Here is a 25569-nt window from a genome sequence, read left to right on the forward strand (position 1 = left end):
GAACAACCTATTGTTGGAAATGAAGAGGTTTCTTGATTGTAAATTCATTCCAGTAGGACCCTCTCCACCTTTTGTTTCTTTTAATCCAAATTCTTTTGTGATACATTATTTGGTATGTTCTGATTGTACTGCACTGCAGTCACTAGATAATAATAATACAAATGAGCATAACTAGTACAACCCTTAGAATCAATTGATTTCCTTTGGCTCTCAAAGCTTGATGGGAAATTCAGTTGCACTTTGCTTCACCCATTTCATCTTTAAGCAGTGCCCAAGTCATGTACAGTTTTATTTTTACTAACCTTTTCCTCTTCGGTCTGTGCGGTTCCTTCTCCATTTCTAGAATCTCTTGACTGCAATTCAAGCAAGGTACGGAAGAGGTTGTCGGAAGTCACGGTTAAGAATTCAATTTCAGCATTGGGGTGTAGGCCATAAAGGACTGGGCTCTCAGGTGGTAACATCTCATCAATGTATCTATGGTAACCTTGATAATCAAGGTTAGAGGGGACCACAAATCCTGGTGCTAAAGCGAGCTTCCTATCAAACTAAAGTTGGAAAAGAACATTAAATGTCACAATCATAACAAAACACTTTTTTTTCTCTGAATCTCTTTTGAGATTTTTGAACCTTCTTTTTTGATATTTAAGAAAATTGCCAAAATGACTTTGTACACAAAAAAAGGCAGAACCTTTTGTACCATGATTCTTTGTATAACATGAAATGTCTCTTGTTCCTTTGTTTTCTTGTTATTGTTCTTCATCCCCCGGCCTTCTGCCCCTCTTCCCCCATCCCATTTACTATGGACCCTCAGAATTGTGCTGAAAGAAAGTCTAATTCAATCTGACAGAAAACAGAAATAATCCTTCTTGGCAGGGTAGCTTCAGATCTAAGTTTCCTATGCTCCAACCAGCAGGAACTCTGTTCTTAATTCTCTTGTCCCAGCTTTTGTTTTCTGCCTCTGTTACAAGAGATCAAGAGGATGTCCGATTTGATGCATGCTGCTTCCGCTGTTCCATGTAGCAGGTTCCACTAACTTACAGCATGAATAATATTAAGGGTCAAGTATTTTTAAGGCTTACAATGACAACTGAATCATGTCTTAGAACACATTTTATCTGGCTTTCTAAATCCCACCAGAGAAAAGGAGTCTTGTAATTATTGACAATGTTTGGAAAAAAATGGATGCTGATACCATCATGAGGGTGATCTATCTATCTATCTATCTATCTATCTATCTATCTATCTATCTATCTATCTATCTAATCTATCCATCCATCCATTCCATAGATGTGGAGCTCTGTAACAGTGCACATGAAAAGAATGATATTCTTCAAATGATTTTGCAATATGCTTTTAATTTGTATCAAATATGCTTAGACCCAAACTTTGGGCGCATCAGTTCTTGATAATCTGGCTCAAGCTACGCCACTGGCCAAATTGTGGTGGCTCCACGGTGCAGGCTGCTGTAACTGCCAGCACTCTGCGGGGGGTCGCATTACATGACCTCACAGTTCAAGTGCAGCAGCTCTCACTGCATGGAAGGAGGAGAGGAGCCATGCACTTGAGTAAGGAGATTTGTTTTGCATGTATCAATGTGGGTGTTTGTGTGTGTGCTTCTGTGCAGAGCATGTGCAACCTAGGGGTCTTAGCCATCTGTACCCAATACTAAAAAAAAAGCAGATCTGAATATGTCCGGATTACCACTAAGGCAGTAGGCAGCATATGCATGTGCATTTTTTAAAGTTGTCAGATTGAAAGAGTCTATTATTTCCCCTGCCAACAACACCTTCTTTTTCTTTTTGAATAGCAGTTGGACCACCAGTATTCTTTATGTTTAAAAGAACCTGGAAGATTAATATGCCTCTATTTGACTTTATACTTTGTTTAGATCCACCTCCTTTTGATGACCTCTAGGTCCTATGATCTGAAACCAACATGGATTGTAGCCAGTGTTTTAAAAATATAATTGTCTCTAAAGAGCTTTAATTGTCCAAATTATAATACAATTTTAGTATTACATTATATATAATATAGTATATTTATATTATATCAGTATTAAAACTGCCAAATGAAGTAGCAGCACAATTTAAGCTAAATTTCATCTTGATTAAGAGTGTTTTTTCTGTAGGTGTATCTGGTTATAAGATTTCTATCTTTACCAAGAATTAATTTGCTCTTTGTTGTTTCCACTCCAGATCATTGTATTCCTTAAAAAAGGACATTTCTAGAACATCATTATAATCATTCTTGCTGTTTTGTGCCTTTTACATTGTAATGAATTGTGCTTTGGTTTTAATGACTTATGCTTTTCAAATTTGCTCAATGTAGCTGTAGCTAAGCATCCTTGTTATCAAAATAACTGCTCGAGATATTTAAATTGGTTTGGGATAGAAAAATCACAGAAATAAGGAAGGTTAACACAATGGAAAATTTGATTGGAAACATAAAATTTGACAGCAGATAAGAACCCTTATCAGCTCATTTTTCTCCTACTTTAAAAAAACCCTCAACCTTGGTCTTATCCCATGCATGTTTAAATTCAGTCTTAATCGCAACCACTTCTGCTGGCAGGCTGTTTCACCACTCTCTCAGTAAAGTAACACTTCTGTGACATCTAAGCCTCAGTATTATTACCTCTTATTCTAATATTTCTCCTCCTTTGAAATAAACTTCCCTCCCGTACTTACCCTTTCAGGTATTTTATTGTTTCTACTACCTCCCCTCCCTCTCTTTGCTTCTCTTCTCCATGATATATATATATATCCCCAATTTATTCACCATTTTCATAGCCCTTCTCTGAACTCTCTGTATAATGTCAATATCCTTCTGTAGATGGGGTCTTCAGAACTGTACACAATATTCTAGGTGAAGTCTGACCAGAGATCTGTAAAGTGTCACAACAACCTCCATCTTTCAGCTAATGCCACTAGCTATACATCCCAGCACCCTGCTTATTTCGAATAATATCTTAGCCTCACGGTTACACAAGCCACATCCTTGCAATGTGAGTATCATTTAGTTTCATCACTCTATAGGTCCAGGACATTTTTATTGGGTTTAAAACACATTGGAAGTTTTGCTGAGCTCCTCTAAGTTTCCTTAAAGAACTTACGATCCTTTTTTTCAGGGAGGGGTGGTGGTGAAGATATATGTCCTTGTTTTATTTTACCTCTTGCCTAAACCTATTTAAGTTCTTGTTTCACAACAAATGCCATCAACCTGAGAGAATACTGAATGTTAAATTGCATTTTTCCTGGGAAAGCAACCTTTCCTAGATCCTTAGACATCCTGATTTACATTTTCCCTGCCACATACAACAACTCACAGCTACTCAGCAGACACACTCACACTCTCTTGTTCTGCTCAGTGTTAATTTCAATAAAACATACACATTGTACTTATTCATTAATTACTAACTGATTATATATCACATAAAGCATTGCATCTCTCCGTGGCAGGATGGAAATAATGTATTGCAGCTCCTCAAAGGCGTGTCAGCATAAAAAGCCTTTGTAATGCAAAGTTTAAAAAGTCTTTTTTTTTTTTATCATCAAGCAGGAAAAGAAACGCTGTTTGTCATATCTATAAAATTAAATTTAATGATGCCTTTTTTGCGATTTGATTTTTAAATCTTTTTTTTTAATGATATTAAGGAATGATTGAAGTTGCTACGGCCGTCAACTTTACATGTTTGGCTCTAAATTTAATTGAACTTAGATTTCCTTTAAACAATTGCCTTCTTAACCTTTAACTTTCTTAGCACGGAGCTTTCTCGTACAATGCAGAGTAGATTTTGTGCTAATAACATTAAAAGTGTTCTGTTTTCGTACAAATCTTGAGTGGTTAATGTATTAAGACACAATTTGCAGATTCCAGGCAACAGAATTGAGCCCCATATCATTTCAATTTCAATTTGTTACAAAGAATACCGCCAAAAAAACAAAGCCTGCATGCTATATATTTTAACAGTTGAATGACCAGAAGATGGAGCTCTGACTCTGAAAAAATGTATTACCTGATTGGGTTGCATGTACTCTTCCAAGTATGTACGGCAAAGTCTTCTGTCCCAGTCATCGGTGATGTGACCCCCGTACATAATTTCTCCAAACAGGTAACGGAGGTCCTCCCATGGAACCTGAAACCATGGTGAAGTTTCATTGAATGGCGAAAGAGGCCAGTGCTTGTCTATGTGTTTCTATATACAGAATGTATATCCATATTTCTGCTTATAGAATTGTAGAAGTCAAGGCAAAACGTAAAATAATTATTACTACTATAAATTGCCCCTATTCTCTATCATAGCCCCAAAGCATTTTTTTGTTTAAATAATAACATAAGATACCATCTGGTAACTAAAAGGTTAATGAAACATTTTACAAATTGTGAAAACAACAGATGACATCAACAGATTCATATAAAACATGTAAAATATGTGAAATTTACATTTATTTTATGAATAAAGAATTTATAGTCTGTATGTTTTTGATGAAAATATAACTTAGATTATTAACTAATAACAGAAACTATTATAAATGAAGTGATGAATCTGTTATTCCTATAAGGAGGTTAAATTAGATTCACACAACATAAAGGAAATGAGTAAATGACTTATATATGCATAAATTCTGACATGCGGAACAGTTATATTTTATACAGATAAAAGATTATTTTTATGATTAATTACATACTATACGTAAGCACACATTTTTGCAGTGGTTTGACACCGAAATTTCATCAATGTATAATATATGGAGTTCTGGAATTCTTTTTCAATCGTATTTAAAAACAGGTGCAAGAGTTAGTATAAAATACAATACCTGGGAATTGGCTTCCAGATAGTTATAGAGAACATTCACAGATATTGTAAGGTCCCCGAAATTAAAGGGGTACTGTTTGTTCCAGCCCTGTGGGCCAAATTTACGGCGTTCAGCCACGCAGGCATGAAAATAACACAGTGAAAACAATATGCTTTTGAATTCTTGTTCTCGGGTGCACTGATCAAGAATATTCTACGAAATAAAAAAACAACACATAAATTAGAAAGCCAAAAAGGCAACCACATTTTTGTGTTACAATAACATTACTTTTACATTACATCTACTTATCAATTTGTAATACATTTGTTTAATTATATTTACACTCCTAGGTTCTCAAATCAATACAACCATTTACAAGTGTAAACAACACAAAACATAAAAATCAATTGCCAGTATAAAATAATATCTAGATATTGATTAGTATAACAAGAAATATTGATTCTAAAGCAGGGAAATCTGATTCAATTTGAGGGTCAGTTTTTGTGACCTATAAATATCTTTAGCTAGGGAACCAAAAAACGTCTGGAAAAAATATGCATAACGATCTCACAAAGTGTCAGCACTATACAAAAAAGGATACTATCACTGTTTTATTATGATTTATTTATGAGCTCACACAAAGTGAAGGACGCTGTGCTTGCTACAGATAATTTCTAACAATCATAATATTATTGCTATGTGAAACATTAAAAAAATTGCCAGTAAATACCTAGCTAATGAGATTCACACGACATATGAACCATACATGCCTTGCAAATGTAAATCACCTAATAGTATACAGCAGTGAATTATTTCCATACTACCATAAAGCTTAGACAGCTATGGAACGATTTTGCTTGGGATTCTGTTGCATATATTTTAATGAAAGCATTTAGATGCCATTGATTTGAAAGCGAGTTTAACACTCTGTTGATTGAGTTTAGTCTCAAACTGATCCTTGAGAGTTTTGCTGGACAGTCAGAGCAATTTTAGCATATAATAGTAACCAACAGGTTGGCATGCAAGATTTATTACATTAAGCATACCCTTTGTGCGATCTTTTCACTTAGTGAGTAGACCCCCATTAAAATGTGGTCCTCCTTAAGGTTTTTTTAAGGTTATAGGGTTTCCCAAGACTTTCACCCTCCACAGCAGTTAATGTTTTGCATTGACCCCTCAAGAATACCATCCGAAGGGGAGTCTGACTGGGGCGGAACATCTGTCAAAATGTAGCGCAGGTGTCCTTAGGCAAACTCAGGAACGACAGAGTCCTCCCATGGAGAAGAGCTCTGTGTGAAACATTCTATACATTCTACGTATAGAATTCTACGTATAATTCTATACATTAGTACCTCATGTTAAATCCCATAACATATTTGCTATGTAGATAATATTAGACTAACCTGGTCAAAGTTATCCAAAGCAGCATGTAGGTTTGCAAGCATTCCCGTCGGTGGCTCATTGGTAATTTTAATAGCATTCTCAATAATTCCTTGTGGTATGATATGTTCTTTGAGTGTCATGGGTGGTTCCACGCTCATAAACAAACGGTAATCAGGATGGCTTCCTTCGCTATGTTTTTCCAACAATTTCTCTAATCTGCTCAGCCACTTGGCTACAAGGTGGATGTTCTATGAAAATACATGGTTTTGTCAATTTAAAGCAATGTTATAATTACTGTGACAGTAAAGATGTTAAATAGCTATAGTTATACACAGGAGAATTTGTATACAACTCTGGAATACACGTGTAAACATTTTCTTAGATAGACAAAACATTAGATTTGTGGTTGAAATTCTTGGCGTTGTTTTTAAACATGCAGGATGTAATATTGTGTTGCGCTCTTCCCACTGATGTTTTCTACAGCTGGTTCCTGCTTTTAGGTGCAACAGAAAAATGACTTCCCCTTGGCTTATGCAAAATAACACAGACACATTTTAGTTTTTTTATACACAATTTGATGAATACAAAAGGTTTTTTTTTCCATTGTCTTAAATATGTAGGTATTTTCTTATTGTTTTGTTTGCAAAGGTGTCACGTTTATCTGATTTTTTTTAAAATACTACATATTATGGAGTTTTATTTAATACTAAAATACAAACATTTCAATTTTAAGATGTCCATGTAGATGATTCATTGAAATTCATAATTATTTTAATATTAAGCAAATACCACAGGTTTTCTCTTCTAACAACCCAACTATTTTTTGTGTCTGATAAAACCAGTGCTTCTTAACTGTCCTACGTGTACCCGTCGGAACACTTTACGGTATACTTTGACACCTTTTTCATGCCAGTTAGTTCAAAAATTGAATTTTTAAGGTGGGTTTTACAAAAAATGACTATTGGTGCCCTGTGTCATTACCAAGGATTACACAGATGGATAAGGGTTCAGAAACACTGACCTTAATTCATTATAATGTGATTTATAGGTAAGAAGAAACATTAAAATCTGACAACTTAACTCTATATTATGATTGGCAAACCCTGATTAGTTTCTCCTGTAAGAAGGGCCAACTCGGTCATAATGCATAGTTTATTATTTAAGGAAAATCTATAATTTAACTAGAAATTATACAAAGCCAACTGGGGTGAAACACTTAATTGATGCATCAAAATACTAAGATTGTCACAAACATCAGTTTTATTTCCAATAATAAATAATACTATATTCCGTCAGAATACCATGGAAACAACAAGCTTTCTCTTTTTTTACCCAAAAAACATTTGGCATGTCAAGCCAAAAGGACCAAGCGACATTACTCTGTAAAGCTGTTCTAGGAGCCACGTAAAAACAAACAATGTCGCTTACTTGTAGAATAACCCAATGGCCTTCTCTTGATGCCTTTTCCATAGCGATTTCTGCAATAACCTCTTGACCTTGGCCCAAAGATACATTGTGAAGCTTTCCTGAATCAATCGTAAATCCGAGCTTGTTTCCTAAACAGAAAAGGCAATAATATTACCCACGTTAACAGCCCAACCAGAAGGAAAAACATCTGACAGTGATATGCTCCGGAAAATATCACAAATATAGAAACGCAGTTTACGGAATTCACAGGTTGTTTACTGGCTGTCTACACACTATTATCTAAATAATATATCACTGCATCAAAAGTAATTTATAGATTTAAATGTGTTAAGTTTACAGTTATTTTGTAAAATGTCTCATAAATTTCATTATTTCCAAACGCACAGGAAAAAACAAAACAAAAAAAGGCACAAAGTGGTGAGTGAGAAAAAAAGGAGACAAATGACACAATTTCCTTCGTAAATGGCTTTGATTAAAGTAATGTACACTGTTAATGTATATTTTTACCACATGTTAATTGCATCCAGCATCCTATACGATGCAATTTTGTTTCAATAAACAACAAGCAAGGAAAACGAGAAATAGAGAACACCAATTGAATACTTAAATGTAAACCTTGGCACCTGAAAGCTTATTCATGTGTATTCACTGAATGAATTGTTTTATATTTAACATAAAAGGAATACTTAGCTGCCTCTGATGAGGTTTACAAGTGATGAAATCAAATTTTAAAAACAAACATTTGTAGTTTATGTCTATCCTGGTGGACTGTTCTTACCAAGTAATTCCACGTCTTTTAATGGATCAACACCAGGAGATAGGATAAAGATAATAGGCATGGCAGGACCACTCTCCGCAAATGACTTTGCAAACTCAGTTTTTCGTGTTTCCACATATTTGGCTCCCAGTTTCTCTTCAACAAAGTTCCTACAAAAATTAACATTATACATGCACCTAGCAAACAAAGTGAACGTCTGGCCACCTATTTCCTCGCTTTGTTTATTATGCCATCCAAGTAACGGCTGTATGTGGATGATGACTTCTACCAGAAAGTACTGGGGAGCCATAGTCTGGCCACAACAAAGACAATACTAGACTAACAAGGGTGTTTCTGTTTATCAGCTATAAGTTGTGATAAAGCATATGTTATATTACTGACAATTGTATGCTTATAGAACCTGCTATTTTTGATGTTAGTACCAGAAATTTGTTAAGTACTCATCTGTACATGATCTATTCAAGGCCAACGGATGTCATTGGCTTTTATTATTCCATTGTCAATGGTAACTCATCCAATGGTCTTATGCAAAATATTACTTATGAGAAAAGCTTAAGGAACATGGAGAAGGTGAACCTGTAAGCATAGACATCTTAGCCCCAAAACCTGCACTGATCAGCTGTGTCTGATTCTTACAGTGTATGTAAGCACAATGCAACTTCGTACATCTAATTAAACATTATTAATACCTGACAGCATATGTCATTCGATCAGGTCTCAGAGCTCGTATCATAATCATTTTCTGCAGAGAACTCTTGGTTTTCCATTCTTGTGGCAGTCTCTCCCTCTCTGGACATTCTGATTCAACAACCTTTTTCCAGCGCTTGGGTGATCCTTCAATGTCTCTGTCTAAACCTCGGAATTCATCCATAAAACTCATTGTCTGTATGATGAGTAGATAGATTACCAGTTATAAAATAGAACCATTAAGCTTTTAGAGAAATATTAACAAAGATGCTTTAGGTAGAACACAAATATGTGCGTGGCATGTACACAAAAATAAAGTATTTGCTTTTTTCTGTGTTGTCTCTAATGTTGCACTAGGACAATCCCCTTAAAAAAACATGAAAGTTAAATCAAAAATACATTAAATTGTAAGACTCTGTAGATGATCCTGATTCAGGCACCCTGGGCCTTTTATCCAGAATTTCACCATGGGCACTTCTTGGTCATGTTCAGCCTACTATCACCTTCAACCAGCAGTGTGTAATGAAAGTTGTAGTAGAAGATCAATAGGATCAACCAGACCAACACAGGCTGGATAACCCTTTCTTATGTTTTATTGTGTATTTTGTTTTGTTTGAAACATACCTTTATTGCACTCCATGCTGAATTGGAAAGAAACTCCAAAGGGCTATGGTAGATGTAGTCAATGTTAAAGCGTAGTAGGAAGTCAAGTTCATGAGCAGAAATTTCTTTATTCATTAATAACAACTGAAAGGGGACAACCATTATTAGCAGGTGTCAACTGAAACATTACAACTTTAAGCTTTATTACAACTGTCTTCTTTTCCAAATTGGTAAAATATTAGGGCCTTTTGGTATTATTTGCACACAACTTAAATAGAAAGTGACAAAAAAAGACTACTTTGTCTACAGCAAAGAGCACCAAAAACACACATATTTAGTGCTTGTATTCATTAACATGTTTTTATAGACTGAGAACTTAGATGAACCATTTTCAAATATGGTGCCTTGGACACATGCCTATCCTGCCTTATGGGGAACTTTGCCCTGTACCCAGCATCATAGTCTGGAATTGCCAATGTTTTAATAATATAAATAATTTGTAAATAATGTGTATGAAAATAAAATATATTCTTGGTGAAAACAGCATTTATGTAATTTTCAAACTATAACATAATAAGCCCTTGGATAATCTATTTCTAAAATGCAAAGTTTGGGGTATCTTGGAGTTCTAATCTGCAGAGGTCAAAGACAGTTCTTTAATTATGTGGTACAGATTACACAATTTTTATGACGATCATCCCTTCAAGAGCATTATTGGATATTTTTTGGCTAAATACTGTGAGCTTTGATGTCTGAGAAAAATAGTTGTGGAACACAGCATGAGTGGCTATGCCAAAGGATTTATTCAATCAATACAACATGTGAGCCTTTTATTTAGCAAAAAAAAATCAAATAGAAAACAACACATAGTGAGCTGTGGCTCCTGTCCATTATATTTCTAAGTAAACCTAATAAAGAGTATATTTTGTGCATCTAAATTAAAGTTAAGCTGGAGAACACACTTCTCATAACAAGGTTTATTTTATTCCCAAACATCTGGGATTCAATTGAATTATTGTGCAAACGGGCATTATTTAACATTGTTCTCCCATTAGACTAACTGGCACAAAGAGAAAACTATTCTTTTCAGATGTTCACTTAATTATTTTCCAAAACTTTTAATCCAATAAAATGAAAAAGAAGTCATCAATGGCAGAATGAAAAAATAACAAAACAAAAAAACTTATTTTGGAAACAAACGATGTTGATTCATTGAAGAAAAACTCCAGAAAAACTTTCACTGAAGATAAATACAGAGAAACGAGATGATCAAGGCCACATGCACATATTGCTTTATATTTCTAAATTAATAGAAATTATGACTAAGTCTGAAGATGATTCCCAGAGAGCCAAGGATCTGTCTGTTTACTTTCAGAGGATGGCATTAACGAATATTACATTCACAAATTAAAACTGTTACTTTATGTTTCAATTGCTGGAAACAAGTCACAAATCAAACAGTTTCCCCTTTTCGTAAGTAATCTATTTTGTTTAATGTATATTTGGTGGAGCCAGCATTAGCTTTAACCAGAATTTAGTACAATAACTATGTCTTTCTGGATCATCAATAATAGATGAATATATTTAGGAAGCTAAACTGTTCATTCTCCTCTTTGTGGTTCAAACTGTGGTCCTTGCAAGCATCTATATGTTCTAAAGCAGGTTTTGTTAAATATACACCAAGGTTTAATTTAACTGAAGTGAAAAAAAAAAAATTATTTTGGGACCTGAGCTGGCATATTGGATTCTAATCTTAATTCTGATGTCAACTCACTTTCTTACTCAATTTTTATAACCTTTTTATGTTTTTTTACAGATTTTGTTTTTATACATTACTTAACATCTAACGTATCTATATTTTATACAGTAGACTCACAATAAAGAGAATGACATTAGGTGGAGGGAACGATGCCCATTTGCATGATTGTTGATGGCCGCAGACAAATTATACAAATATCTTTCAACAGTCTAGATATATTGACGATGTACCTTGAAGCTGCCCTGAGACCACAAATTCTCTGCAGAGCTACTTCACATTTAGTTGTACACCAATAATATCATATTTTGACAGACATTATGTTCTTACACATTACTGTGTATGACTGAATCTCTGGTGCTGTGACAGAAAAGACTATCATCATCCATTATCGTTGTTAGCGCCTTCCTAGGTGGAAGTCAATTATTATTTGGCTTCTCTCCCACACTCCTGCTTTTTCTATGCTTTCTTAATATATTCCTAGATTAATATGTTGTAAACGACTGTTTGTTTACAGGTAGACTAGATGGACTGAAACGGTTCTCAACTGTTCACCATAAGCCAAACCAGAACTATATGCTAGAAATTATGGAAATTGCGCTTCTCTTGCCAGTGCTGGGAATGTTAAGTCACAACAAAGTCCTTGGTTTCACATATTCCAAATAAGAGTTGTGGCTCTCCTGGATGTACTAGTTCATTTTAGAACTGCAATTGAGGCCGTAGATTAAATGTGAATCAAGTTACGGATAAATTCAGAATGGCCACATCCATTTAGAAACACAAGAGTTTCTAGAGTTACTACCCAAGTGAACATACTGTACCTGAAATGCCAGTTGTGCAGTGAATGTAATTTTATCTCTTTCAAACAGACCTCTGCTAATGTATATGAACGTTGAGTATGTTACACAGTCAATAAGATTATTTACTCTCAATCGGACATCATCGGCTGGTTCTGCCTGCTGCACAGCCTTGTGAAAGACATTATTAAAAGCCTGGAAATATAATTAAATGCATATTGTCAAATGGCTGTGGCAGTATCCTCTATGATCTCCATTTAAGCCTACCATGTTTCCTTCACATAGTTTGTGTATATTATACTTATGTATTAGATTGGACAAATAAGTAAATATATGCATACAATGAGATATTTAAAGGCAAGTGTCATAAAGAGCAAAATGTAACATTAGTTATTCATATTGTCTGCTAATATATTTTGTAAACATTTTTTAATTGTTTATTATAGAACAGAACAATTGCAATATATGGTTATAGGCTCGATTGCTGTTGTGCAAGCTAGCTGTTATTTCTATAACTTTATGTCCTTTATCAAAGACTATGGAGGCTTAAATGCTTTTCACCGAACCTTAAGGGAAAACTGATACATGGGGCTGATTTTTTTCAGGTCATTCACAATAAAGTAGAGTAGGGAGGCTCTTGCTGCCACAGGACGGTAATTTTCCCGAGCTTCATTGATCTTCACTTCATTGACTTTGGCTTCTAACACCTGCGTTTAAGAAAGTGTGAGCTGTTTATCACAAAATGTAGTGTGAACACCAAATAACCCAATAGAAAATATATAGTTTAAAATATACAAAAGAATAATCAATAAACAAGGGCTTCCTACCATCATACTCTTACCAGACCTGTAACATTGAAGCACTGGAAATTTGTCATTCATTCAAATTCTTTATCTTTCAACAATAAAGGAGTTTACATTATTAAACGCTAAATTGTTGTACGAAATATTAGAATTCACTGGTGGCACTATATCTTGTTACAAACAATGGTGTAAAAAAGGAATCAGAGAAGGTGCCGTCCTGTTTCACATAAGCTCTTTGAGCTTTTTCTGGGGAGGTCCAGAGTTGACGTGGCATGGAAGAAGCCAAGACAGAACCAGACCCCTGCAGCATATGAAAAGGACCATAATACCAAACAGGGGCATGAATTAGGCCAGCCTGGCACCAATATCCTTCCTGTGTAGGGTTGAAGCCGGCTTGCCCTCCTATACCCTGCACAGATGAAGTGAGTTATGGAGAGTATCATCTGACAGTCAAGAGTCCCAGTATCAGATCATTACTGAAATCCACCCCCACCACTGCCTAAATACATCAATTTGGGCTATTATTCCAAGGGCCTATGGAAAAAAGATACATTTTGTAATATGAAATGTAGGAGACATCAGGTCTCAACTTAAAACCTTAATAATCAGAGAGGGAAAAGTTTGTCACAAATGCTATTACTTTTTAACTTGACAAAAAAAAATATTAGCGTACGATGCGGAGTGAAACACTAGGTAGTGCTCAGAAAGCCAAATAAAAATATTCATTGCAATGCCATGAATATTATAAATCATATTTCACGCTTATGGGTCTAGAGGAATATGCATAATTGACTTCATAACACATTTAAAAAAAGTAAAACTGCGGTTAATGTTATCTCCTCCATGGGATTGGATCAACGCCAAATAAATATAATCATTGCAACTGTTTCTAAGTAGTACATCGTAAAACAAATATTACAGCTAACATTACTTTAAATTCCCACTCTTCCTGGTTCCACGGTAGATTAAAGTGGAGTTATCAGGTAAAAACAATTCCTTGTAAAAAAAAATAAAAAATCACTAAATGGTCTTTTAACCGGAGGTTTTGGGGTATATTTTTTAAAATACCCTTCCTCATTGTAACAATGTCACCCACACTGTTATAAGTGCTTTTATCATGTGCCCTGGCCCTCTGCTGTCCCGTGCAGATTTAATTTTGGAGGTTATAAGAGGTGGGCGGTGTAGAACAATGGGGTAGCTTAGACGCATTAAGTAGATGGTACAATAAAGTTATGGGGTCCATGAGGAATAAAAGGCATGAGCGAAATGGCAGTAACATCACTGCACTTGAGTCATCATCCTCTGGGACTTCCACAGTAGATCATCGACAGAAAAGCACCATGTGTCTTGGTAAACTATTGAGGAGATGCCGTTTAAATACTTTAGCTCACCTTCATTTCTATTTCTGCCGCTGTGTGCTTTGTGGTTTCCAGCTTTTCCACTAAGAGTGTATCCCCTAGGAAATTAGTTTCAGCTGCCGATAGGCGTGTCAGTAATTCATCCTCAAGCATTTTCAGCTCTATTTTAAAATAATTCTGTTGCTTTGTGAGCTCAGACTGGAAAGAAAATGGCAAGTTTTAGACCTGTAATTCCCCCAAAATGTTAACAATGGGAATACACTTTGTTACCCTTTTAATCTTGTTCATTACTAAGCATTGTACATTATTCCTGTAACAGTAAAGGTCAAGACTAATATCAAAGCATAATTGTGGCTTTACTGGGTACATTTAAATTAGTGCATTTTGTTAATTTGATTTTTTTTTCTCTCAATGAGAACCTTTAAAATAGATGTCTTTATTAGTTTGCTTTTTTGTATTGGATTCAGTTTTACTTGCTACAGAAATAATAAAAGTAACTTAAACAAGAGGCATAGATGATTATCTGGCTATTGAGGTATACAATGCCAATAGCAATTTTTATATCTGAATCATTTAAAATTGGGGTAATATATAGTATAGAACTAAATTAAATGCTTACTCCTAGTATTCTCCTAGTATGAGTCCTAGTATTCTCTTACTGATTTCATAGTAAGAGAGACCGCCATCTGCCACGTGAAGGATGCGGGTCTGGTAGCACTTCCACAATAGCATTACAACTTTGCTTAACATACTTTATGAACACTTCATAACACTCTTTTTAAACTGTGGTCTGCACACAAATTAATTGGTTTAGGAGGCTATGCAAGTTAATTATTATTTTGTTATATGTTTTATGTGCTCATTGATAAATAGCTAATAATAGTAATGCATGGGAACCAACCTAATTATACACAGACTAGGATAACAATAATATAATAATGCAATCATTTTTGCTGCTTAAAAAAAATTAAACCAGTTCTTCTATTGTGCAAAGTCACTAGAAGTTACTATATCAGAAATTTTTATAATGTAAAATAACGAGAAACATAAAAATGCAATAACAATACCATATTTAAATGTACAGATGAAGGAAACAATGCCATTCATTTATGAGTCTTCGTAGGGTTAAAGTCAAAACTATGACAGGTAGAGTGTGAGAGTTACAGTTTAACAACATTTGGAGGGTCACAGACTATACATTTTATAGTTTAAAATAGTAATATTTAGTTTTTTTTAAAGATGAAAATTTTAATTTAAAGTTAAATGAAAAATATATTTGAGAGTTTAATGTGAATTTAAGGAATTAGTGATTGAATTTAAAAAGACACCATTTGACATCAGTCTTATTAGGAAAGAAGGAAGTGGCATAAGAACCCATCCGACTCTATTTGCCATTATACCTTGAACTGTTCTAAATCGGGCCTCTCCATGTTAACCACATCAGCTAAAAGCTGATCCTCCAAACCGTCACGGGTAACAGTAAAGTTGATTAAAGTTGTCTGTGCTTGGATTTCAGGTTTATAATGAGGATCGGCAAGTTTAGTATGAAGAATCAGTCGAAATTTGGGATGAAATTTACACTCTTTATCCCCAATTCTTATATACCTATACAAAAAAATCAGCAAATTGGCACATAAAAAATATGGAAAGAGACAAATTATATCCTATACACAACTGGTATAAATAATATGTATAGAGAGAAAACACTTTTACTTTTGTACCTTATTTAAGAATAAAAACCAAAACAAAATTTTAGATTTTGAAAGCACCACTTTGGCCAGCTGCAATCACTGCAGACGTCCTACGTTTCTGTATCACCTTTAGCTCCTGGAATACTGTTTTGAAGTCAACAATCATTGAAATTCAGAATTGGAAGCAAAAGTGTAATAAGTAATAGTCATTTTCTGAGTCACAACACGCCATGAAATCACTCCTTGAATCAAATACCCCCAAGGGAGTGAGAAATTAAAGATACCTTTCAGTGTAGTGTGGAAGTGTGCTGGTGTATTCCAACAGATCAATACTCAGCACGGAGAGGAATCTGCTAAAGTCATGAACTAAGGGTGCCAAATATGTTTTGGAAGGCTTAGCAGAAAATAAAAAAATGTGAATAAATACAGACAGCAGGGAAGGGTGTAATTAGTATAATAAAGGGCTGGGCTACCAGTCTACTGCCTTAGAAATAAATGACGTTAATTGATTAGCTCAATTTGACATGGGATTACTAATATGACCCTAATCAGAGCTGAATTACTGATTATTTGTTATTAAATCAGGTCGGTTTATTACTAGGGGCATTACATCAAATTGGAGGGGCATTGCAATTAGAAAGAAACACATATTTACCATAATTAAGATGCTTACTAATATTGGTTGGTAGTATCAAAAAGGACAGCTTGATTCATTATTCCTAAAACAGGAGATTTGATGGAAATATGTACATTGTTGTTATGTCACAAGGTCGTGTTTGTAATTCTTCTCCTTAAAGAGACTGATTAGACTGTACATGTCATGGGATGCAGTGTACGAAAAGATGCACTCTGGTCCTCTGAAAAGGTGGGATAGTGTTTTGAACAGTAGTTCAGTGAAAAGCAGCTAAAAATCCACAGTTGTTACACTACAATTTAAATCAGTAGTGTATTTAGGTCCAGTGTTGACCCAGATGTGTCACAGCATGCATTTTCACAACAAGAAGCACTTTCTTTAGATTATTTTGATCATATTATCTAATTTACTATAAAAAATATATATTATGATTGTCACGGAGCTGGCTAGTCCGACCGACTACCTCCGCTGTCTTGTGCTCCCTTAGCCTGGGACACCACACTTTCCCCGGTTCCCAGTCACTAGCCGAAACTCAGTGTAGGGTATAACATTCAGAACCTTTATTGTACACAGGCACAGGTATATATATCCATATAAACACATCAACACACAGAATGAGACGTCTGAGTAACATAACCGCCCCCTTTAGCTGGGGGATTCAGGTCTCCTAGGAACAATAGGGGAGATAACGGGATTAGCCTCTGATATCTTCCACCGATAGTCAGGCAGGAGCCCTGGCTGGGCACCCTGTGGAGATAATCCTGTCTGGTACACATAGTGGGGCAGGAGGCTATTCTAGCTGCCCAGCAGTTCCAAAAGTAAAACCTGTATGTCCTGGTACTGGGCCTGGCGGTGTGGGGGTAAACATAGAAACTGGGTTCCAGGGGAACTGGTGGTTGGGCTGTATAATATCCACAGCGGTGTGCCTGAAGGGACGAGTCCGTCACAATGCTCCCCCTTGTGGAACACCTCGACCTACCCAGCGCGACCCCAATCGGGTCCGCTTGGGATGGTTCGAAGCCCTGGCACCCATCGCCTCCCAAACACAATCACCCCGTTAGCGCCGTTTGTCTGGACAGCCCATCCGCATTCCCGTTGAGCCTCCCTGGACGGTACTGAATGGTGAAGTTGAAGGGCTGTAGAGCTAGGCTCCACCGTAATAACCGGCCATTGTCCCCGGCTACCCTGTTCAGCCATACTAAGGGGTTATGATCCGTAAGGACGGTGAAGGATCGTCCATACAAATAAGGTTGAAACTTGCGGAGAGCCCAAACCAAAGCCAGGCATTCTTTTTCAATGGCGGCGTAGCTCACCTCCCGGGGAAGTAGTTTGCGGCTGATGTATGCCACTGGGTGTTCGTCGCCATCGTCTCTGACCTGGTTTAGTACTGCTCCCAACCCGAACGTAGAAGCGTCTGTATGGACGACAAAGCGTTTGGATGCGTCTGGTGCAGCTAGTACAGGAGCTTGCACTAAAGCCTGTTTGAGTTGTTTGAACGCCACCTCGCACTCCGGAGACCACAGGACTTGTCGGGGCAAATTCTTTTTGGTCAGGTCAGTCAAGGGTTTCGCAATAGTGCTATAGTTGGGGACAAACTTACGATAATAACCCGCAGTCCCTAGGAACGCTAGGACCTGTGTTTTAGTACAGGGTACTGGCCAGTTGGCAACCGCCTCTACTTTAGCGGGCTCTGGTCTCTGTCTCCCACACCCCACCCGGTGTCCTAGATATTGGACTTCAGACAGACCAATGTGGCACTTGTCTGGCTTAATTGTCAGCCCTGCATCGCGGATTCTGTCTAACACTGTCCGTAGATGCTGGAGATGTTCCCCCCAGGTGGCACTATGGATGGCTATGTCATCTAGATAGGCGCAGGCATACTCCTGCAACCCATCCAGCAGTCGGTCTATCATCCGCTGGAAGGTAGCCGGTGCATTCTTCATCCCAAACGGCATGACTTTGAACTGATACAAGCCATATGGGGTGATGAATGCAGACTTCGGCCTAGCCTCCGCGTCCAGAGGTATCTGCCAATAGCCCTTACATAAGTCGATAGTGGTGAGGAACCTTCCCCCTGCGATCCGGTCTAATAATTTGTCTACCCGGGGCATCGGGTACGCATCAGTCACGGTGCGGTCATTCAGTCGCCTATAGTCAACACAGAATCTGGTGGTGCCATCCTTCTTAGGGACGAGAACGACTGGGGAAGCCCAGGGGCTTACGGAGGGTTCGATGACCCCGAGATCGAGCATCTCCCTGATCTCCTGACGCATGCTTTCTCGGACAGCATCAGGGACGCGATAAGCGGGTTGCCTTAAGGGATGGGGGTCTGTGGTCTCCACTTTATGAACCGCAAGGGGGGTGTAGCCAGGTAGCGATGAGAACATTGCTCGTCGTTCCTCTAAAATCTGGGTGACCTGGTCCCTTTCTGAGCGGGCCAGCCCTTCTCCTAGCCTAACACTCTCTATACTTTTCTGGGTTTCAATATCCCCTGGTAAGCCGGGCAGAGGCAGACCCTCCCATTCCCCTACAGCGGGGCTGCATATGGCGACCACCGCCTCCTCCCTTTCCAAGTACGGCTTCAGCATGTTCACATGGAAGGTCCGCTGGACCCGCTCATCTGAACATCTGGCCACTATATAGGTGGTGTCACAGAGTCGTTGCGTTATCTTGTAAGGACCCTGCCAGGCTGCCTGCAGTTTGTTTTGCTTGACCGGACAGAGAGCCAATACTTTTTGCCCTATCTGAAAGGTGCGATCCCTAGCCGTCCGGTCATACCACCTCTTCTGTCTGCCCTGAGCTCTCTGGAGATTGTCCTTCACTAGGGTCGTGTATCTCTGGAGCCTATCTCGGAGCCCCAATACATAAGTAACTACGGACGGGTCGTCTGTTGGTACCGTGCCTTCCCAGTGTTCCCGCAGGAGATCTAAGGGGCCTCGAACCCTCCGGCCATATAACAGCTCGAAGGGAGAGAACCCTGTGGACTCCTGCGGGACTTCCCGGTAGGCAAACAAGAGATGGGGCAGGTGGCGCTCCCAGTTCTTGTGCTCTGCGGCAAAGGTCCGAAGCATCTGCTTCAGAGTGCCATTAAATCTCTCGCATAACCCATTGGTTTGCGGATGGTACGGGGAGCTATAAAGGGGTTTAATACCGCACAACTTCCAGAGCTGTTGGGTTACCTCGGCGGTGAACTGTGTCCCTTGATCGGACAGCAGCTCCCGGGGAAACCCCACCCGGGAGAATATTTGCAACAGCGCCTCCGCTATGGTTTCGGCTTGGATGTTGCTTAATGCTACAGCCTCAGGATACCGGGTGGCATAGTCTACCACGGTAAGTATATATTTCTTCCCCGTTGGGCTTGGCTTAGCTAACGGGCCAATAAGATCTACTGCAACCCGGCTGAAGGGTTCTTGCACTATGGGCAGGGGTCGTAATTTAGCTTTCAGATGATCCCCTCTCTTGCCTACCCGCTGGCAGATCTCGCAAGTGCGGCAGTAGTCCCTAATGTCTCCGGAGATACCAGGCCAAAAAAAGTTCTGGGTGATTCTATACCTCGTTTTTCTCTGTCCTAAATGTCCGGCCAAGGGAATGACATGTCCGATGCGTAGTATGTCTGCCCTATATTTCTGGGGTATCACTAGCTGCGGCCTGGGCGCTTTAGCAGTCTGTTTTCCCCCATCCGAGGCACTACGATAGAGTCTGTCCCCTTCCCAATGGAACCAGTAGTCGTCCATCCCCCCAGGCTTACTGAGAGCCTTCTGTCGGTACGCTGCTAGAGAGTCGTCCTGTTGTACTTCCTTACTGAAGTCTGTCGGGGAGTCCCAGGTGAGGAGGTCGGGGCCAGAGTCAAGGTCAGTGGGTCTTACCTGGGTCTCTTCGGAGGGAGGTGGCTTGGTTTGTTGGGCTTGTAGCCGGGTGGTTACAGGGTGTGCTTCCGCAGGCTTGGAGGGGCCAAATGTGGAGGTGAGATGGCCTAAGTCGTTGCCCAGTAGAATTTCCTCTGGAAGCCCAGTCATGAGTCCCACTTCTAGGGTGCAGGCAGCTGCCCCCCAGTCCAGATGCACCTGAGCCGTGGGGATTCTATATACTTTGCCCCCTGCGACTCGTACTGCCACAAATTTTCCAGTTGTTACCGGGACTGGTACCCTCTGGGGATCCACCATGGTTAAGGTGGCTCCGGAATCACGGAGCCCCCTGGCCGCTTTTCCATTGAGTAACACAGGCTGGCAGTGATGATGGCGGTTGTCCCCCGCAATGGCTTGTACGATGTCAGCCTCGTGTAAAATTCCCCAGTCTTCTTCCTGACCAACACATTGAACCACTGTGCGCCGGGGCCTTCCTCGATATGGTCCCGACGGCTGGGGTTGCTGGGGACAGTTCAACTTAATGTGTCCCGTTTGGTTGCACGAGAAACACCTCCGAGCGTCGGCTGGTGGGGGGTAGCGAGGACTTCCCATGGCTGTAGCTTGCGGTGGGGAATGGGCTGGCAGATACCGAGGGGCTGGCCGGGTGTTGGTCGAGTTAGCCCGGCGCGTGTCCTGGTACTCATCTGCCAAGCTGGCGGCTTGGGCTAGGTCTCGGGGGTGACGGTCCCGGACATCAGGGGGAGTGTGGTTAAAAAACTGCTCCAGAAGGAACAACTGAGTCACCTCTTGAGCGGTCACTGCTCGGCTCCCTGTGAGCCAGTTTTGCACTGCTTTCTGCATCCGATGCCCCCATTCTTGGTACGTGTCTTTCTCCATCCTCCGCAGGCTACGGAACTTGAGTCTTTGTGCCTCCGGGGTGATGGCGAAACGAGCTAGTAATTGTTCTCGTACTCGCTCATAGCTGTTACAGTCCTCGTCGGCCACTGCTCGGTAGGCTTCAGCCGCCCGGCCAGTGAGCTTGCTGGCAAGGATGGTTACCTTATCTGCGTCTCTTACTTGTTGCAACAGACATTGCCGCTCGAAGTCTTGGAGATATCCTTCGATGTCCCCCTCCGCCTCGATGAAGGATTTGAAGGCTGCATAGGGGAGCTTTCGGCGGTTACTCGCCTCAAAGTGGGAAATTTCATCTCTTTCCCCTGAAGAACGTGCTTGTTGGGGAAACCTCAGCGCAGTCACCTCTGCTATCACCCGGTTCACTATCTCTGCGGGTGGATGGGGCCCGTAGCAGGACAGGCGGAACAGAACATCCCTCTGGAACTCATCCTGGTCTGCTGGGGTAACAGGGTCGGCTTGAGCCTGGTCGTCCGCCATAAGTTCCGCAATGAGGGTATCCCGGGTTTTGTTGCTGGCAACCTTTCCACGAGCCTCCAGGAGGTCTTTCAAAGTATTCCGCTTAAGTTTAGCATACCGCTGGTCCATGCACTCGTAGGGTGCTCTCCGTCTCGGCTTCTTGGTCCTGGTAGTGGTTTGGATGTCCCGTTTAGCTAGGAGCAAATCCCAACGCTTGCCACCAATGTCACGGAGCTGGCTAGTCCGACCGACTACCTCCGCTGTCTTGTGCTCCCTTAGCCTGGGACACCACACTTTCCCCGGTTCCCAGTCACTAGCCGAAACTCAGTGTAGGGTATAACATTCAGAACCTTTATTGTACACAGGCACAGGTATATATATCCATATAAACACATCAACACACAGAATGAGACGTCTGAGTAACATAACCGCCCCCTTTAGCTGGGGGATTCAGGTCTCCTAGGAACAATAGGGGAGATAACGGGATTAGCCTCTGATATCTTCCACCGATAGTCAGGCAGGAGCCCTGGCTGGGCACCCTGTGGAGATAATCCTGTCTGGTACACATAGTGGGGCAGGAGGCTATTCTAGCTGCCCAGCAGTTCCAAAAGTAAAACCTGTATGTCCTGGTACTGGGCCTGGCGGTGTGGGGGTAAACATAGAAACTGGGTTCCAGGGGAACTGGTGGTTGGGCTGTATAATATCCACAGCGGTGTGCCTGAAGGGACGAGTCCGTCACAATGATGAACTGAAAAATCCCACTATTTATGACCTTTCTTTGAAAAATATTCCACTTATCTACAAAAGCTAATGAAAAAAACTGCTAAATATATTTTACTATTTGTCCTGAATTTAGAAATATCATATACCATTTTTTCAAATATGGCCATCCTATTTGGGACATCTTTGAAGCTGGTCAATTAAATTTATTCCCATTCAAGCATTTTTTTAAAAAAACTAGACACCCCATGCTGTTCCAAATGCTGGTATCTTAACTTTCAATGTACTAATTCTACTACCATCCTTTGTCAAAGTTTGTGGTAGTAATTATTTTACACACGTAGTACTTCAGGTATGATTTTACAGCTTCTTGTATGTGTCACTGCCAACCCCAATATGTGCTCAGCAAAATCTTATACTACCAAATGTATAGGTTTGCTGGGTTGTTTGGAAGCTAAAAGGCCACATTTGGGAGGTGCACATGTTTTTAACATTTTGACATCTGGCCAGTTTGTGCCTGTGTCCTATTTGGGATATCTTTGTACTCAGGCAATTCAATTTACCCCATCAAACCATACCTTTTTTTAAACTAGAAATCCAATGGGTATATTAAATGGTAGTTCTTTAACTCCTTCCATACCAGTATTTTTTACATTTTGTTGAAACTGTGTGGTTCCCCTGATGGTGACATCACTGGGGAATTATTTCTACATGTTACCATAATTCTTTTTAACATATTTTTAAGCTGGGCTTCATTGTACCTGTATTCAACCTGTATTACACCTCATTGGTCATTAAGGGGTTAAACACTGAACTCGACACATGAGAAAAAAACAATTCACAAAATCAATGCTCACTTTTGATCATTTTATCACTTCAAACAGCCATGTGTCCCTTACAGACCTTTTTTTCTGATGGAAGACTATTCCAGGTATTTCAAATGCTTTATATAAAAATGTACTACTATAAACTAACAACCACACTTCATTGACAAAGCTCATGAAGGCCAAAATCTACATCTTATGTTAGATGCCTCACAGAGAGAAAAATTGCCCCGAATTTCGAGTTCTATGCTGCCCTTGTGGTCAGGATTCATCTGACATGCTTATGTACAAAACCGAAGTAGGAATTGGCAGCAGTGCAGACTTTTTAAGCTCTGTATGTCCTGAGCTAAGCTAATTGAATCCTTTTGAGTATGTCTTTTGGCTTTGGGCACATTACCTTCCTTTTTTAAGTGTATGTCTTCCAAGCAAAGGATCAAGCACAGGATCAATGATTTCTTCTAAATTTTCTATCAGAACAGGGTCTCCAGCAACTACTGCTTGCTCTATGATGTCAACATACCTACAAATAAGATGAACATTGGTGCAACAAAGCATTGTGTTATAAAATACTTAGCAGTAGATATTCTGGATATTCTGGTTGGATATTCAATTACTATGAAGTTTTGCCGGCATTGAAAATATTTAGGATTTCATATAAACAGTTGATTTATACTATAACATCATGCAGACTTTTTAACTTTTACTCCAAGCACTGGAGATCAACGATCATAAAATAAAGTCTATTCTAAAAGACAAGGCTAACAAAACTACATTTATTCTGAATCTTACCCTTTCTGGCCCAAGTTAACGACTTTTAATCTGCATCCATATCGACTTTTAATCCATTTAATTCCTTGGAGCTGGGGGTCAATCATCAGAGGCCACCGTTCACAGTTTATGAGAATAGTGCCATTTTGAATGGACATGGTATCACTAGGCAAACCTTCGTTATTCCACTTTGCAATAGTTGCGTCATCAGTGAGCATAGTTACGGGATCAAGCCCTTCTGTCATAGGAATGGGGTACTACAACCCACAAAGACAACACAATGCTCAGTCAACATTGAGCCAATGGCTCAGAAATAGAAGAGGCATCTCATGTAACAGTGACTGATAACAGTAAAAACAAAACAGTGCAGGTGTCTGGTTGACTTTTACAACATAATTGTACAGCTTGTGTTTCTTGAAAAATAAATGTATTTATAGTTTGCTCTATAACTTGCTTTCCATACCTTCTGGCTTGCCAAGTAGGGCATCCACAAATGGTCAACAACCTGATGTCTATACTTTTTGGAGAAGGATCCAGCATAGGAGATAAAAGATGCAGTGAGAAGAACATCTCCACACAAGGTTTTTTCCTGTTCATGGTACAGAGCAACAGACTGAGCCCATCGGACATTCTCGGACTGGCAAGAAGAAAAAATGTGATATTATCAGCACTGTGGAACGTGATTTGGCCCTTTTCATTTGCATGATTCTTCTCTCTCTAAAACTACTTTGCCTCCCCAGCTTCCTGTTTGTTCTTCTTACACCACTGTTGGATCTGCCTGCATCTACCATGCTTGCACAGTTATTCTCTTTTATGAACCCGCCTTCATCAACTTTCAGTAATTTTTTGTATCTCTCAATTATGCTGTATACAAAAAACAAAAACTGTCTGCGCTTCTTACCCTAATATAGTTGGCAACAAATATATAAACATAATATAAATGAGAGGTTTTGGTTATATGAATTGGCCAAAGCATAATTAAGCTCACCCGCCACGTCAAGGCACACTCTCAATAGGGTGAGAACCTACGCTCACCTCCTACATAGTGGGCACACAAAGCAGTTTATACTGCTACCAAAACCTTATTAATGTGTTGGGGGAGGTGCAATTAAACCTCCTCCCTATTAACCCCTAGACAGCAAGCTGCAACCAGACTAATGAGGAGCCAACAACCTCAAACAACCTCAAATATGTGCAAACAGGGAAAAGAAAAAAGTCTGGTTGCAGCTTGCTGTCTAGGGGTTAATAGGGAGGAGGTTTAATTGCACCTCCCCCAACACATTAATAAGGTTTTGGTAGCAGTATAAACTGCTTTGTGTGCCCACTA

General features: G+C 39.3%; 1 protein-coding gene across 1 annotated transcript in view; it reads right to left on the reverse strand.

Annotated features, from left to right (window-relative positions):
* The window catches only part of LOC149285965 (dynein axonemal heavy chain 11-like), a 141486-nt gene that overhangs the window by 23504 nt on the left and 92413 nt on the right, over positions 1-25569 (reverse strand). Inside the window, exons 62-76 of the mRNA XM_089494671.1 lie at positions 24706-24879; positions 24264-24499; positions 23872-23994; positions 15790-15994; positions 14423-14587; positions 12795-12935; positions 12253-12423; positions 9697-9819; positions 9075-9268; positions 8386-8534; positions 7608-7735; positions 6200-6427; positions 4818-5009; positions 4016-4135; positions 303-545 (exon numbers count right to left, since the gene is read on the reverse strand). Of these exons, the coding sequence (XP_089350797.1) occupies positions 303-545; positions 4016-4135; positions 4818-5009; positions 6200-6427; positions 7608-7735; positions 8386-8534; positions 9075-9268; positions 9697-9819; positions 12253-12423; positions 12795-12935; positions 14423-14587; positions 15790-15994; positions 23872-23994; positions 24264-24499; positions 24706-24879 (2592 nt within the window). The remainder of the gene's footprint in view (positions 1-302; positions 546-4015; positions 4136-4817; positions 5010-6199; positions 6428-7607; positions 7736-8385; positions 8535-9074; positions 9269-9696; positions 9820-12252; positions 12424-12794; positions 12936-14422; positions 14588-15789; positions 15995-23871; positions 23995-24263; positions 24500-24705; positions 24880-25569) is intronic.

The sequence above is a fragment of the Sceloporus occidentalis genome, unplaced genomic scaffold (assembly GCF_023333645.1).
Source record: "Sceloporus occidentalis isolate IW3139 unplaced genomic scaffold, rSceOcc1.0.p SCAF_74, whole genome shotgun sequence".
Classification (NCBI taxonomy): Eukaryota; Metazoa; Chordata; class Lepidosauria; order Squamata; family Phrynosomatidae; genus Sceloporus; species Sceloporus occidentalis.